General features: G+C 45.0%; 1 protein-coding gene across 1 annotated transcript; it reads left to right on the top strand.

The window, feature by feature from the left end:
- Positions 1 to 946: 946 nt before the first annotated feature.
- ASB13 (ankyrin repeat and SOCS box containing 13) lies at positions 947 to 14,915 on the top strand. The gene is given in 8 exon segments (XM_033163203.1): positions 947 to 1,021; positions 6,078 to 6,218; positions 6,221 to 6,264; positions 7,309 to 7,431; positions 7,433 to 7,460; positions 9,564 to 9,698; positions 12,491 to 12,682; positions 14,213 to 14,915. Coding segments are annotated over 8 exon segments (834 nt in total). The 5' UTR covers positions 947 to 978; the 3' UTR covers positions 14,341 to 14,915.
- The last annotated feature ends 293 nt before the right edge of the window (positions 14,916 to 15,208 follow it).

The following is a 15,208-nucleotide window of genomic DNA, read 5'->3' as shown; positions in this document are numbered from 1 at the left end:
AAAAAGGCTTCCTTTGTTTTTGTTTTCTTTTCAGGCAAGTTTTCCATGCAATGCAAATTTCCATACTGTATCTCATTCCTCCATAATGAGGTTCCAATATCTTTTCCATTTTTGGGCAATCGATAGGTGTGAGGTGGTAAGACGGTTGTTGAACCAATCTTTAGATTTTATATTTATATTATTTTGGTGAGGACATATGGCCCTCTGTGAATTTTGAAGAGTCTCCCCCCCCCCACCCCGACTAACAGGACTGCTTTAAGATACAGAAACGAACAATGGCTTGCCTTTTGGATCTAATTAATGACAGCACTGCATTTCTCTCTCTGCAGTAACAAGTCGTCCGCTGTGCCTTGCTTTCATTATTATTATTATTATTATTATTATTATTATTATTAAAATTTGTATGCCGCCCTTCATCGGAAGATCCCAGGTCGGTTCAGGGCAGAATCTTCCTTCTTAAAATGTGGACCCCAGGATGTAAACAGTCAAACGGAGATCGCGATATTCTGAATTCATTGCAAAGCAGCACCGAGCATTATTATCGGGATATATCGTTCCTGCCATGTATCCATGCAGCAAAACGTGCACGTTGGAAGGCAGAGAGATCAATGCATTTGGGGAAGAAATAAAAAAATGTGTATAAGAAGCAAACAAAAGGGGGGGGGGGAATCGGATTATTCATCCAGAGGAAGCCGAGCCCCGCGCGCGCCGTGCGCTTGCAAAATCCCTTTTCCACCCTGCAGTATTACATAAAAACAGGCGTCCCGGGAGCTGCGCGCGGAACTACAACTCCCAGCATGCTTTGCGACACCTCTCCGCTCTGACGTTGGATCCCCACCCCCCATGTCGCTGGAGTACCATCATAAACAACAGAAAAGAGGGACCCAGGAGTGCCTGGGAGCTGCTGCTCCTCCCTCCCTCCCTCCACCTCCTTCTTTCTGGGTGCTGCTGGGAGTTGTAGTTTGGGCTTGAGCAACTATGGAGAGCACCATGGCTAACAGCTCCGTGCTGGGCGAGATTGGTGAGTGGGTGTTGGGGAGGGGGGTGGGGGTCCTGGACTGAAGGAGAAAGGGGTGGGGGGGCTGGAAATGTTGGCAGGGAGGGGGAGCATGCTTTTGGGGAGCCTGGATGGGGAGGGGAGAAGCAGGTGCCCCCCCTCCCCTCTCCATCAGGAGCAGCTGGGTACCACTGGGACTTCGCCTTCTCATGTTGCTAGTCCTTTGCGGGCTGGGCAGCCGCATCAAGCCTGAAATGTCTGGATGCGCAACTGCGGTGATTTGGTCGATGGCTTGAGTTTACTCCTACCATATGCCTCTTTCCCACAGGGAGCTGCGCTGCTGTAAAGATATTACTGTATATATATAAATTCAATAAATAATAATAATAATAATAGTGCTCAACGTGACTTAACAGCAAACACCACAATTCAGAGCCTTAGAAATACAATGCAATGTGGAACACGCCAGTAAATTTAAAAGATGGCCAAAAGCAGCGATTCGGCAAACGCAGAAGAAATTCAGAATCGCACACACACACACACACACACACACACAATCTAGGCTTAAGTACACAAATGCAAAGCAATACAGGAGCTAACCAGCAGTCAAATTTCTGTTACTGGTTTTTCTGCACTCCAAGGAGCCTGGCTTAAATACAGCTCAGAAGGGAGAGTCCAGTTGTCACTGAACCGGTGAATTAGCTGAGATTTCAGTTCTCACTGGCTTGGATCATCTAATGAGTTAAATATTTTCCCAACTGACCATTGAAACAAGATTATGAGATGTTAGATGTGCCACAAGCAGAGAAATCTATGCCCAAAAATTGTTATTAAGTGCCGGACTCGGGTTCTAAGAAGCTACAATGGAAAGTCTTCGTTGCTTAAAGTAATATTACACAAGCGCAAATCTAGGTGAAGGGTATTTGAGAAATCAAACAGTCCCCCTTGATTTTTAATCTCCAGAAAAGAGTGATGGGGGATAGAAAGGAATAGAAATATGTCTGTGTATTTCTGTACATATATTTGTATATATTGTGTGTGTGCAATTTCTTTTCCTATTTAATAGACATATGCTGTCCTTAGGTCAATAATGTCAGATGTTGTTGCGAAGAGCAATCCAGCTCGCTCAGAACCTGCAGAAAATCATTGGGGTTTCTAATTATTCACTTTGTTTCTGTATTTATATTTTCAAGGAAAATCCTCAAAGCGGTTCGCCGCGCACGAAAACTAAAAAAGTAAAACGGCCCAGAATAAAACATTGCAGAAGAAAGTCAGATATAAAGCTTGCCTTCTAACCTACGTACGGTAATTGACAGGGGAGTCAGGGGCTAAAGATTTCAAAATGTTTCAAAGGGAGTCAAGCTGCAGAATGGGCATTTAACACAGCAAAGTTCACCCCCCGAAAATTGCCTTTAAAAATAAAACGTTACTAAAGGAAGCCAAATACAGGTGAAACTCAAAAAATTAGAATATTGTGGAAAGGTTCGTTTCTTTCAGTGATTCAACTTAAAAGGTGAAACTAATAGTTCCAGTTACAGGTGGGTAGCCGTGTTGGTCTGCCATAGTCGAAACAAAATAGAAAATTATTTCCAGTAGCACCTTAGAGACCAACTGAGTTTGTTCTTGGTATGAGCTTTCGTGTGCATGCACACTTCTTCAGATACACTGAAACAGAAGTGTGAAGAAGTGTGCATGCACACGAAAGCTCATACCAAGAACAAACTCAGTTGGTCTCTAAGGTGCTACTGGAAATAAGTATCTATTTTGTTTCGGTGAAACTAATATACGAGATAGACTCATGACATGCAAAGCGAGATATGTCAAGCCTTTATTTGTTATAATTGTGATGGTTATGGCACACAGCTGATGAGAACCCCAAATTCACAATCTCAACTTTGGGGTTTTCATCAGCTGTGCGCCAAAATCATCACAATTATAACAAGCAAAGGCTTGACAACGTCTCGCTTTGCATGTCATGAGTCTATCTCAGATATTAAACTCCAGTAGCTAATGAAAACAATTGCTTACATAAATGGACTTTTCCACGATATTCTAATTTTTTCGAGTTTCACCTGTATAAAATGCACAAGAGAACAGAATAGTATGGTAAGCAGTTGAGTGGATTAAGCCTATTGAGCACAGCGGAGCTTAGTTCTGAGTAAAACGTGCGTTGGTCTGGTTGCTCAAGTGCTTAACTTGGGTGGGACCGAGGCCTGGGTTTCTCCCATGCCAGATAGGTGACCAAAACTGGGAAACATTGAATTTTCCCTGGCTAACTTTCTCATATCCTTTGCCCTTCCTGGAGTAAACAGCACAGCGACAAGCATCGTGGAGCGAGTCCAATGGGTGCTGTTAGGGTCAAAGAATTGTACGCTGCATTCGTAAATCACACTTCCCTTCTAGGCAAAATCTAGAGGAATCCGTTGTTAATCATTACTGATTTTTTTTGCTTTTTTGCGTGTTAAACGTTATTTTGCAATAGCATGTTATATATACCGGTAACTCACTGAATAGCTCCAGTGTAAACCTGTTTATTTGGGTATTTGGGGTCACTGACGCAGGAAGGAATTACCTTTTAATCCTACAGGCAATACGCACAAGTGTTAAATGGTCGTCATTTTAACACGTTTCAAGAGTTTTCCTACGACTCCATTTTAAAAACATTTTCGCCATGTATCAACTTCCATATATGAGAAAGAGGAGAGCGCAAAATATGGTCTGAAGCTCAACATCAAAAAAACTAAGATCATGGCCACTGGTCCCATCACCTCCTGGCAAATAGAAGGGGAAGAAATGGAGGCAGTGAGAGATTTCACTTTATTGGGCTCCATGATCACTGCAGATGGTGACAGCAGTCACGAAATTAGAAGACGCCTGCTTCTTGGGAGGAAAGCAATGACAAACCTAGACAGCATCTTAAAAAGCAAAGACATCACCTTGCCGACAAAGGTCCGTATAGTTAAAGCTATGGTTTTCCCAGTAGTAATGTACGGAAGTGAGAGCTGGACCATCAGAAGGCTGATCGCCGAAGAATTGATGCTTTTGAATTATGGTGCTGGAGGAGACTCTTGAGAGTCCCAAGATCAAACCTATCCATTCTCAAGGAAATCGGCCCTGAGTGCTCACTAGAAGGACAGATCCTGAAGTTGAGGCTCCAGTACTTTGGCCACCTCATGAGAAGAGAAGACTCCCTAGAAAAGACCCTGATGTTGAGAAAGATGGAGGGCACAAGGAGAAGGGGACGACAGAGGACGAGATGGTTGGACAGTGTTCTCGAAGCTACTAACATGAGTTTGGCCAAACTGCGAGAGGCAGTGAAGGATAGGCGTGCCTGGCGTGCTCTGGTCCATGGGGTCACGAAGAGTCGGACACGACTGAACGACTGAACAACAACAATATGAGAAATTAAGAAATATCCTAAATCATTATTTACATGCCCTCCAACATTTCTCCAAGGAAAATAGGGAACACCCTATTTAATAATAATAATAATAATAATAATAATAATAATAATAATAATAATAAATACCCTGCCAATCTGACTAGGTTGCCCCAGTCACTCTGTGCGGCTTCCAACATATATATTTTAGAAATGTGCAAGGGAAGGGATGATGTACAATACCTTCAACAGATAAACAGAAGGAAGGAAAATTGTAGCTGTAAACTACAGAGAAAAAGGCGGGATACAGTCATACCTCATGTTGCGAATGCTGCGGGTTGCGTTCCTCATGGGATACGAATGTGCTGAACCCGGAAGTACCAGAACGGGTTACTTCCGGGTTCGGCGGTTCACGCCTGCGCAGACGTGCAAAATGACATCATGCGCAAGCGGAAGAAGCACCGAATTGAGCGGTGAGCATGCACAGATTCGGCGCTTCAGGATGCGGCCTTTTCATGTTGCGAACGGGGCTCCGGAACGGGGCACCGTCCGTGCCACTGCGCATGTGCGGCATCCCGTACGGAGTTTGTTAAAATAATAATAATAATAATAATAAATAATAATAATAACAATAATAAATAATAAACGCTGTTTACCTTCCGCCGGAGTGGTACCTATCTATCTACTTGCATTTGGCGTGCTTTCGAACTGCTAGGTTGGCAGGAGCAGGGACGGAGCAACAGGAGCTCACCCCGTTGCGGGGATTTGAACCGCCGACCTTCTGATCAGCAAGCCCCCCACCTGCGTCCCATTTGGAAATGTACATCCAGGTTTTTTTTCCTGTAATATATCTTGTTTAGCTTATACGTAAATCCGGTACTGAGAAATGACGGGTGTGACTTGGCTTCTTTTCCCCATGCGCCTCCTTTGACTCATTTCTGCCCCCACCAGGGGCATACCCAGGATCAAAACTGGGGGGGGGGGGCAAGCCATGGTCGTTCAGGTTGTGACATTTCAGCACGGAAAGGCGAATGAAACCAAAATTTTAGGAAAATTATTTATAATTATAGCAGTGCTTTATTATGGTAGTTATTGCTTTAATTTTTTTTGAATTTTTATACTAGTTACATGTCTTATACCAGGGGTGGCCAACTCACAAGAGACTGTAGGCTCATCTACTTTCAGCAGTGATCTACCCCCGTTTTTTGGGGTTCAGCTCAAAGTTGGACCTTTTTGGGGGGTGAGGAATGCCCCGCTTTTTAGGGGTTCGGTTCGTTTTTAGATTACTGACCACATTATGTAAACAGCAAACAAAAACAGCTTCAAAAAACAGAAAAACTTTACTCCCTAAACAGAAGGGCCCAAATGGCTGAAAAACTCAGTTTCCCAGGATCCTCAGCACTCGCAAAGGAACTACCTACTTACCATGCAAGGGAACTCAGTTTCCAAAGCTCCCTTGCGACGATCAGCTGGCGCAACACACCACACACACACACACACATGCAGTGTCGGCCAAGAGCTCAGAGATTTTGGGAGGGGGAGAAAGACCAGTAGTTGAGCTTTTTTAGGAGAGCTTTTTTTCCTTTTAGGCTGCCGATAACCATTTACATTTATTTATTTTTTTGCTTGGGGGGGGGCACCTGCCCCCTCGGGTACGCCCATGGCCCCCATCGCTCACTTTTCTTCCGTCTCCCTCCGCAGGGTTTTGGGTGGACAGGACGCCGGTTCACGAAGCGGCCAGGAGAGGGGAGACCCTCCAGCTGCAGGAGCTCATTGCCAACGGCGCCTGCGTCAATTTGGTCACGTACGATTCCATCACGCCGCTGCACGAAGCCAGCCTGCGCGACAGACCCAATGCGTGCAAATGCTCCTTGCTGCGGGAGCCCAGGTGTGTAGCTCGGGGAGCCCCTCTTTGTGGGATGGTCCCCCCAGGGACGCCCGCCTGGTGCCTTCATTATCCAGTGGTACCTTGGTTCTCAAACTTAATCCGTTCCGGGAGTCCCTTCCAAAACCAAAGCGTTCCAAAACCAAGGCACGCTTTCCCATAGAAAGCAATGCAAAACGGATTAATCTGTTCCAGACCTTTAAAAACAACCCCTAAAACAGCAATTCGACATGAATTTTACTATCTAACGAGGCCATTGATCCATAAAATTAAAGCAATAGTCAATAAATAGGACAGTATTGTATATGATAAAAAATTTAAATTATTCTTTTTTCTTACCTGCACTGATGATAGCCATTGTTTGGATGGGAGGCCTTCATCCATTTCTGCAGTCACACACTCAATCAATCAATAGCTGAACTGGGTTACACACAGTCACAAAAACAAATTAACTGAAAAAACCTCAAAAACAAACAAAAAAAAACGCAAAATAAATAGCCGCATCGGACATTCGGCTTCCTGAAAAGCGGTTGAAAACCAGAACACTTACTTCCAGGTTTTCGGCGTTTGAGAACCAGGGTGTTTGAGAACCAGGGTGTTTGAGAACCAAGGTGTTTGAGAACCAAGGTGTTTGAGAACCAAGGTGTTTGAGAACCAAGGTGTTTAAGAACCAAGGTACTACTGTACACCTTTGGGCGTCAGATAAAAATGGGGGGTTATTGGGTCATCTTTGTTCTTATTTTTATTATTAGCTGTTCATATTGTAATTTATGTTGTGAACCGCCCTGGGCTCTTTGGATGTAGGGCAATATAATTTTAATAATAATAATAATAATAATAATAATAATAATAATAATAATAATACCGTATTGGCCTAAATATCCAATTTTTTTTAAAAAAAACCTTATTGATTATTATCCCCCCTGGTTGTGGTTTGAGCCTCACATTGGGCCAAAAGATTCCTGCATCCCGAGGGGTTGGGCTAGATGACCCCTGGGGGTCCCCTTCCAACTCAACCATTCTGTGATTTTTGCTATGACGCCGCAGGTGGACGCCCGGAACATAGACGGCAGCACCCCTCTGTGCGATGCCTGCGCCTCTGGGAGCATCGACTGCGTGAAAGTGTTGCTCTCGCACGGGGCCAAAGTCAACCCTCCGCTCTACACGGCCCTCCCCGCTCCACGAGGCCTGCATGAATGGTAAGCCAACAACAGCTTGGGGCAGAGTTCAACTTGTGGGACGTGATCCATGAGAGGCAGTCAAGTAGCAACATTCCTTGAACTGCTAAAGAAGGCATGCGAGGGGATGTTTGGTCCAGCCAGTCGAAACTTCGTGTTCCTCCTGGGCTGGAGCATCCTTCCTTTTCCATGTGATAGAAGCCTGACCTTACCTGTCCAGGTAACAAAAGGACAAGTCACGCAGCTCGCCTCTCTCTTTTTCACTTCCTTCTTCATTTGACCAGCTTCCAGCTAGGACTGCTCTGCTAGCTCTCAGGGGTTGGCAAAGTTTTTGTGGCTTGGGCTGGTTCACGGTCCCGCAGACGCCGCGGTGGGCTGGAGTGTGCAGGCACGCATGCGCAAACCCTATTTCTGGCGCAGAGGAGGCGTGCGCAGCTTCCCATTGGCTGCAGGAGCTGGCTGCAGCCAATGGGAAGCCGGCCAGCATCGCGGAAGGCGGTCCCCTGCTCTGATCCACGTTGGTTTAGCGTGGCATACGGGAGCCGACCGAACAGACGGTGGGGGTCCATGGGTCAGTTAAAATGACCCCCATGGGCCGCTTCTGGCCCATGGGCCTTAGGTTGCCGACCCCTGGGGTAGATCCACATGTACATATTTGTAACTAAGTCTGCCCTCAGGGATCCAACTGTGAACTGATGTGAGTCAACTTCTTTTACTGACTTTGAATAAGATTGTGGCGTCTTTATGCTTTCAAGAGGAATTAAAGGAACTGACCAGGAACGTACAGTTCAATCTGAGGCAGACTAAATTGTATAATAGTGAGAGGCTCACACGAGCCTGCAACCAGCTATCTGCTGTGCATGTAAAAAGGGGAATGTAAACTCTGCTAAGTAAAGAAACTTACTAGTGGAAGTTAGGAAGGATATTAATAAACAATATTTCCTCTCCTGCCACCCTGAACATTCCCACCACACAACTGCCTGAGCGGGTCTGCAACTCTTAATTGCTCCGAGGGTTACTTTGAATACGGTTGCTACACTGCCTATTTCAACGGGTTTTGCCTGGATTCTAGCCGTGCCAACATTGGCCAGCCCAGATTCCCAGCTTTGATCTTGTTTTTTTAAAAAGCAAGTTTCTAGTCCCTGTTGAGCCCCACATTCTCTTTGTAAACCGCTTGAAGTTTTCAGCAATCAAGCAGTCTATGGGAGAAAAGGTGATATATAAATTGAATTAATAATAATAATAATAATAATAATATTGTAGTAGTTGCATAAATTGTATGGAAATAACTAGCCTGTGGGTTGAGGTGGGAGAAGAGGTCATTGATTTGGTTTGGTTTGGTTTGTTCTTGTTTTCATTATGTATTCTGAGTTTTTTATCTCGGTTTTTTTCATGTTGTGAACCGCCCTGAGATCTATGAGTTAAGGACAAAATGAATGAATGAATGATAAGAGAAACAAACAAATAATAAGGCAGAACATGCCAGCACTGTCCTGGCCAATCGTTTTGTGAAATACTAGCCTGCTCCACCTCCTTTCGGTGTTCTTAGCCAATGAGTGAAGTTACAGCTGTGACTGACATTTAAGGAAACAAGAGATCGCTCAGTAAATAGAGCTATCCCTTAACCTTATTCTCAGGGCCATGGGTTCGAGTCCCACCTTGGCATAAAGATTCTTGCATTGCAGGGGTATGTGTGGACTAGACGTCTATGATTCTTTATTATTATTATTATTATTATTATTATTATTATTATTATATTTAAAATAAGTCTTTATTAAATTTGTGGGTTTTTTAAAAAAAGGATTTCAAACATAAAACAAAACATTAAATCTTACATCACACAAATAATAACAGACATAAATTTACAATAGTCTCTTTCAAATTATGCATCAAATTTAAATATGACTTCATATTGCTTCTACAACGGTTTTCTTAGTATAATACTCATTTCATTACTCTAGCTAATAATTTAATTACTCTCACTTACAAACAAACAAAAAACAAAATTTTATATAGTTTAAATCTCCACGTCTATGATTCTGATTCCCCACCTTGTTCCTGACCATCTGGAAGTTCTCCATTGAGTCGGCCCCCTTTGTTCTTTTTTTTTTTTTTTAAATATAGGCAGCGCTGAGTGTGTGCGCCTCCTTATCGATGTCGGTGCCAACCTGGAAGCTCACGATTGTCACTTTGGGACCCCTTTGCACGTGGCATGCGCTCGAGAGCATCTGGACTGCGTGAAGATACTGCTCAACGCAGGTGGGGGGACGGGACGGGACGTGGTCCACCCCCCATTTTGCCATTCTTCTTGGCCTGGCCTGTTTTACAGTCCCGAAGCCTGTGCCCCTTTTGCGCTGTAAGCCAGAGTTTCCCAAACTTGGGTCTCCAGCTGTTTTTGGACTACAACTCCCATCTGGTCCTACTAGCTTAGGGATGATGGGAGTTGTAGTCCAAAAAAAAAGCTGGAGAAACAAGTTTGGGAAACCCTGCTGTAGACTATTATTTGGCTTAGGGTGCTGCTGGGGTCAACCGAGGTGAGTGATGGTGGGAGTTCCCCACCCTAGGGGGGAAAAACAAGCCATTTCTATGCACCATCCTGTACCGCCACAAATTGGCGAGCTGACCGGAGTGATCTCCTTCTCTGTTTCAAGCCACACGTCTCCCGTTTCTGACGAGGATCAGGCTAGTTTCCCATAGCCAAAAGAAAAGTCTCCAGACATTTCAGAGAGGGGGGAAAAAGAAGCATTTCTTAACGCGTAGATAAACCGTGGAACTCACGTCCGCAGGAGGCAGCAATGGTCTTCAAGTTGGATGGCTTGAAAAGAGGATGAGACGAATTGATGGAGGAGAGGGCTATCCCTGAGTCAACAGTGTGATGCAGCAGCTAAAAAGCCAATGCAATTCTGGGCTGCATCAAAAGGAGTATAGCGTCTAGATCAAGGGAGGTAATAGTACCACTATATTCCGCTCTGGTCAGACCTCACCTGGAACACTGTGTCCAGTTCTGGGCACCACAGTTCAAGAAGGATACTGACAAGCTGGAACGTGTCCAGAGGAGGGCAACCAAAATGGTCAAAGGCCTGGAAAAGATGCCTTATGAGAAACGGCTTAGGGGAGCTGGGTATGTTTAGCCTGGAGAAGAGAAGGTTAAGGGGGGATATGATAGCCATGTTCAAATATATAAAAGGATGTCATATAGAGGAGGGTGAAAGGTTGTTTTCTGCTGCTCCAGAGAAGCGGACACGGGGCAATGGATTCAAACTACAAGAAAGAAGATTCCACCTAAACATTAGGAAGGTTGTTTTCCTGCTGCTCCAGAGAAGCGGACACGGGGCAATGGATTCAAACTACAAGAAAGATTCCACCTAAACATTAGGAAGAACTTCCTGACAGTGAGAGCTGTTCGGCAGTGGAATTTGCTGCCAAGGAGTGTGGTGGAGTCTCCTTCTTTGGAGGTCTTTAAGCGGAGGATTGACAGCCATCTCTCAGGAATGCTTTGATGGTGTTTCCTGCTTGGCTGGGGGTTGGACTGGATGGCCCTTGTGGTCTCTTCCAACTCTAGGATTCTGTGATTCTATGATTCTAATGCGTAGATAAACTGTGGAACTCACTTCCGCAGGAAGCAGAAATGGTCTTCAAGTTGGTTGGCTTTAAAAGAGGATGAGATGAATTCATGGAGGAGAGGGCTATCCCAACGCTTCCAGTTGCTGGAAACCACAAGACGGGAGAGTTGCTCTCATGCTCAGATCCTACTTTCGGGTTTCCCTTTGTCCTCTGTGAAAGCAAGATGCTGGGGTAGGTTGCCATTGCCCTGACCCAGCAGGCTCTTCCTTTATCCTTATGGACTACAACTCCCATCATCAGCGGAGCCTGATGGGAGTTATAGTCCGGAACATCATTAGGGTTCCATGTTGGGGAAGGCCAGTCCAACACCACGTGTTGCCCACCTTCCTTTAGGCCAGGGGTCAGCAAACTTATTCAGCAGGGGGCCAGTCCACTGTCCCTCAGACCTTGTGGGGGGCTGGACTATATTTGAGGGGGGGCATGAATGAATCCTATGCCTCACAGATAAACCCAGAGATGCATTTTAAATAAAAGGACACATTCTCCTCATGTAAAAACACGCTGAATCCCGGACCGTCCGTGAGCTGGATTTAGAAGGCGATTGGGGCCAGATCCAGTCCCCAAGCCTTAGTTTGCCTACCCATGCTTAGGCAAAGGTTCGAGTTTTGCGCTCGAGGGCAGCGAGCAATTCTTCCTCCAATCTGACCGCTTTGGACAGAGTAATATATGCTGGAAATGTAAACAAACAGAAGGAACATTTTTCCATATGTGGTGGACGTGCCCAAAGGTAAAAGACTTCTGGGAGAGGATTTACAATGAATTGAAAAAAGTGTTGAAAAGCACATTTAGTAAAAAAAAAACCCCAGAAGCCTTTTTACTTGGTATTGTAAATCAGGAAGTTCCAAAGTGTGATAAACTTTATTCATGTATGCCACAACAGCAGCTAGAATTTTCTTAGCTAAAAACTGGAAGACAGAGGAGTTTACCAACGATAGAAGAATGGCAGATGAAAATGATATGGAGTTTGCTGAACTGACCGGAAACTTCGTGACCAGAGGGATGACGCAGTGGAAGAAGATTGGAAGAAATTTAAATTGTATTTTAAAAAACCATTGTAGATTAAAGATTAGAAGTAAGCTGAAAGATATGCTAGGTTGCAGATTTAGAAGATAGATTTAAGGTTTACAAAAGTTTGAATAAATGATAAGGATATTATATAAGAAGAGAAGTTAAGATTAACTAATAAAAAATGATTTTAATAATGTAAAGAAATTACTAAAGATGATTTCAGGGAACGCAGGAGGAGAGGACGTGAGGAAGTCATTTACAATGACAAGAAAGGAAGATAGGTGTATTAAGTTTTGAGCGTTTATTTGTAGTACTGTTTTTATTGTTGTTTGTTCAGGTTTGTTTGTTTGTTTTTGTTATATTTTGTTAAAACTAATAAAAGTTTATTGATGCAACTTGACCGCTTTGTCGTCCCCAGGGGGCCAACGTCAACGCAGCCAAGCTCCACGAGACGGCCCTCCACCACGCGGGCCAAGGTGAAGAACGCCGATCTGGTGGAGCTGCTGGTGGAGTTCGGGGGGAACGTTTACGCCAGGGACAACCGGGGAAGAAGCCTTCCGACTACACCTGGAGGAGCAGCCCGGCCGCCAAGTGCTTTGAGCATTTCGAAAGTGAGTGTGTGTGGGGGGTGCCTTGTCGCTGCCCCTGCTGGCTTGTCGGCGGCACCTTCCTTCCCATCTCGTTCATCTTGCTTCGGCGATGCCTTCCTAGGTTGTGTGCCCCATGCGGCTGTTTCTTGAAGACGCCACTGCTAATATTTTAATAGCCGGCGGAGCTTTTCCAGCCTGAGTGCCACATTTCCTTATGGGGGGGCTTCTCGGGGAGCGCCTGTCATGGGCAAACAGTAGAGCTGTGCGATATCTCAGGTTACAGACGCTTCAGGTTACAGACGCTTCAGGTTACAGACTCCGCTAACCCAGAAATAACGCTTCAGGTTAAGAACTTTGCTTCAGGATAAGAACAGAAATTGTGCTCTGGCGGCGCAGTGGCAACGGGAGGCCCCATTAGCTAAAGTGGTGCTTCAGGTTAAGAACAGTTTCAGGTTAAGAACGGACCTCTGGAACGAATTAAGTACTTAACCAGAGGTACCACTGTATAGCTGTAAACATGGTGCCTAAATACGGTACTGTAGAACAGGAACAAAACAGGTTTTGTTTGAAGAAAATAAAAAAAATTTGCTTTCTTTATACAAACACTAATTATTGCTCTGAATTGCAACACAAGTTCACTTTCAAATGATCATTGAGAGAAATAATTTAGGGAACACTAAGATGGGCATTCAGATCTTTTGTGATATTGTTTGAGAGTGCTCCGGCTGGCTCCCAGATAGTAGCTACTGGTAATTAAGAACAGTTTCAGGTTAAGAACGGACCTCCGGAACGAATTAAGTTCTTAACCTGAGGTACCACTGTATCTGGTTTTTGACATTGCGATATATCACCAGCTAACCATTGCAATTTATCGATACAGTGGAAACTGTAGAAAAGGCTCCCTTTCCTTTAGAAGCTGCAGAAATGTGAGTTGAACCCCATAACAATGGGGCTTTTCCTCTTTGCTTTTGCCCCTTTGCAAAAGGAGCTTTGCTTTCCCCCCTTTCCAAAAAAAGCTGCAAAAATTTTAGGCTGATCCTCAAAAAAACCAGGTTTTTCCCTTTGCAAAAAAGCTGCAAAACTTTTAGCTGATCCTCAAAAAACCAGGGCTTTTCCCTTTGCAAAAAAAAAAAACTGCAAAACTTTTAGCTGATCCTCAAAAAACCAGGGTTTTCCCTTTGCAAAAAAGTTGCAAAACTTTTAGCTGATCCTCAAAAAAAACAGGGCTTTTAGAAGAGGAAAACCAGAAAAAATATTTTTTTCCCCTTGTTTCCTCCTCTAAAAACGAAGTGCGCCCTATGGTCCGGTGCTCCCTATGGAGCGAAAAATATGGTAATTTCCGTAAGGTTTATTTCTGCTTTTTAAAAAATCGCAAATTGCTGCAGAAATAATGGAGAATGGAATTTAAGAGTGGAAAAATTAGAAACAGAGAGAACCAAAAATTGACCGATCTTTCCGTCCTTGTTCGTCCCAATGGGTTTGTAGAGCGCCGAAGTGACGATTACGATTTCCTTCCTCATTCCCACATTCCCACCCTGCTTCCTACTCCAGAAACGCCTCTGAGCTTGTCCCAGCTCTGCCGACTCAGCCTGAGACGTGCCGTCGGCCAGCCAGCCTTGGAGAAGATCGCCCAGCTCCACATCCCTGCCAGATTGATCAGATTCCTCTCCTACCAGTGATGAACGGCGCAGAGGAGCCGCTCGAGGACGGCGCAGAGTCAGTCTCGCGCTAGGAAGCTCCGGCGGCCCTGCTAATCTCAGACAAAGAAACGAAAGAAAACGGCTTTAACGGGTGTAAATACTATTTATGAGACTTCCGTAGTTTAAAGGCTGACGCGTCGTCAGGCTGTTCCCCTAACAATGGTTTGTTTTGAGTCGCTTCTTTTTTCTGAGCACGCAAGATATTTTGCACAGCCGCCCGTCGTCCCTGCAACAAATCTGCCCGGCGTTATTATCACAACGCTCCAACTGCGGCTGCGAGCGGAGAGGCTGCCGTCTCCCTGCGTCGCAATGGGTGCGAACTTTGAAGCAGTGACTCTAGAGTTCATTTTCGTAGGTCAGAAACCGGGATCGTTGGGACCCTCCGGACATTGATGGACTCTCACATCCCAGCGTCAAGGATGCTGAGGGTGGCATTTTCCTTCCAAAGTGACCCCGAATGCTGTCCCTAGGGAAGGCGCTCCTGGCACCATCCTAACATATCTTTTAGGTGCCTCCCCCCCCCGCCCCGCCGGGCTTTTTCGTTCTTAATTATCTGTGGCCTCCTTTAGTGTGGGGGATGTTTTAATCCAGGCATAGGCGACCCCGGCCCTCCAGATGTTTTGGGACTACAATTCCCATCATCCCTGACCACTGGTCCTGTTAGCTAGGGATCATGGGAGTTGTAGTCCCAAAACATCTGGAGGCCCGAGGTTGCCTGTGCCTGTTTCAATCCTTCCTTGAAAAACAATACAATTATCTTTTAGGTTTCTCTTTCACAGAATCACAGGATTGCAGAGTTGGAAGGGTCCCAAGCGCCATCCAGTCCAACCCCCCCTGCAATGCAGGA

The sequence above is a fragment of the Lacerta agilis genome, chromosome 10 (assembly GCF_009819535.1).
Source record: "Lacerta agilis isolate rLacAgi1 chromosome 10, rLacAgi1.pri, whole genome shotgun sequence".
NCBI classification, from domain to species: Eukaryota; Metazoa; Chordata; class Lepidosauria; order Squamata; family Lacertidae; genus Lacerta; species Lacerta agilis.
The sequence above is the reverse complement of the archived record's forward strand: the minus strand, read 5'-3'. Positions and strand labels throughout refer to the sequence as shown.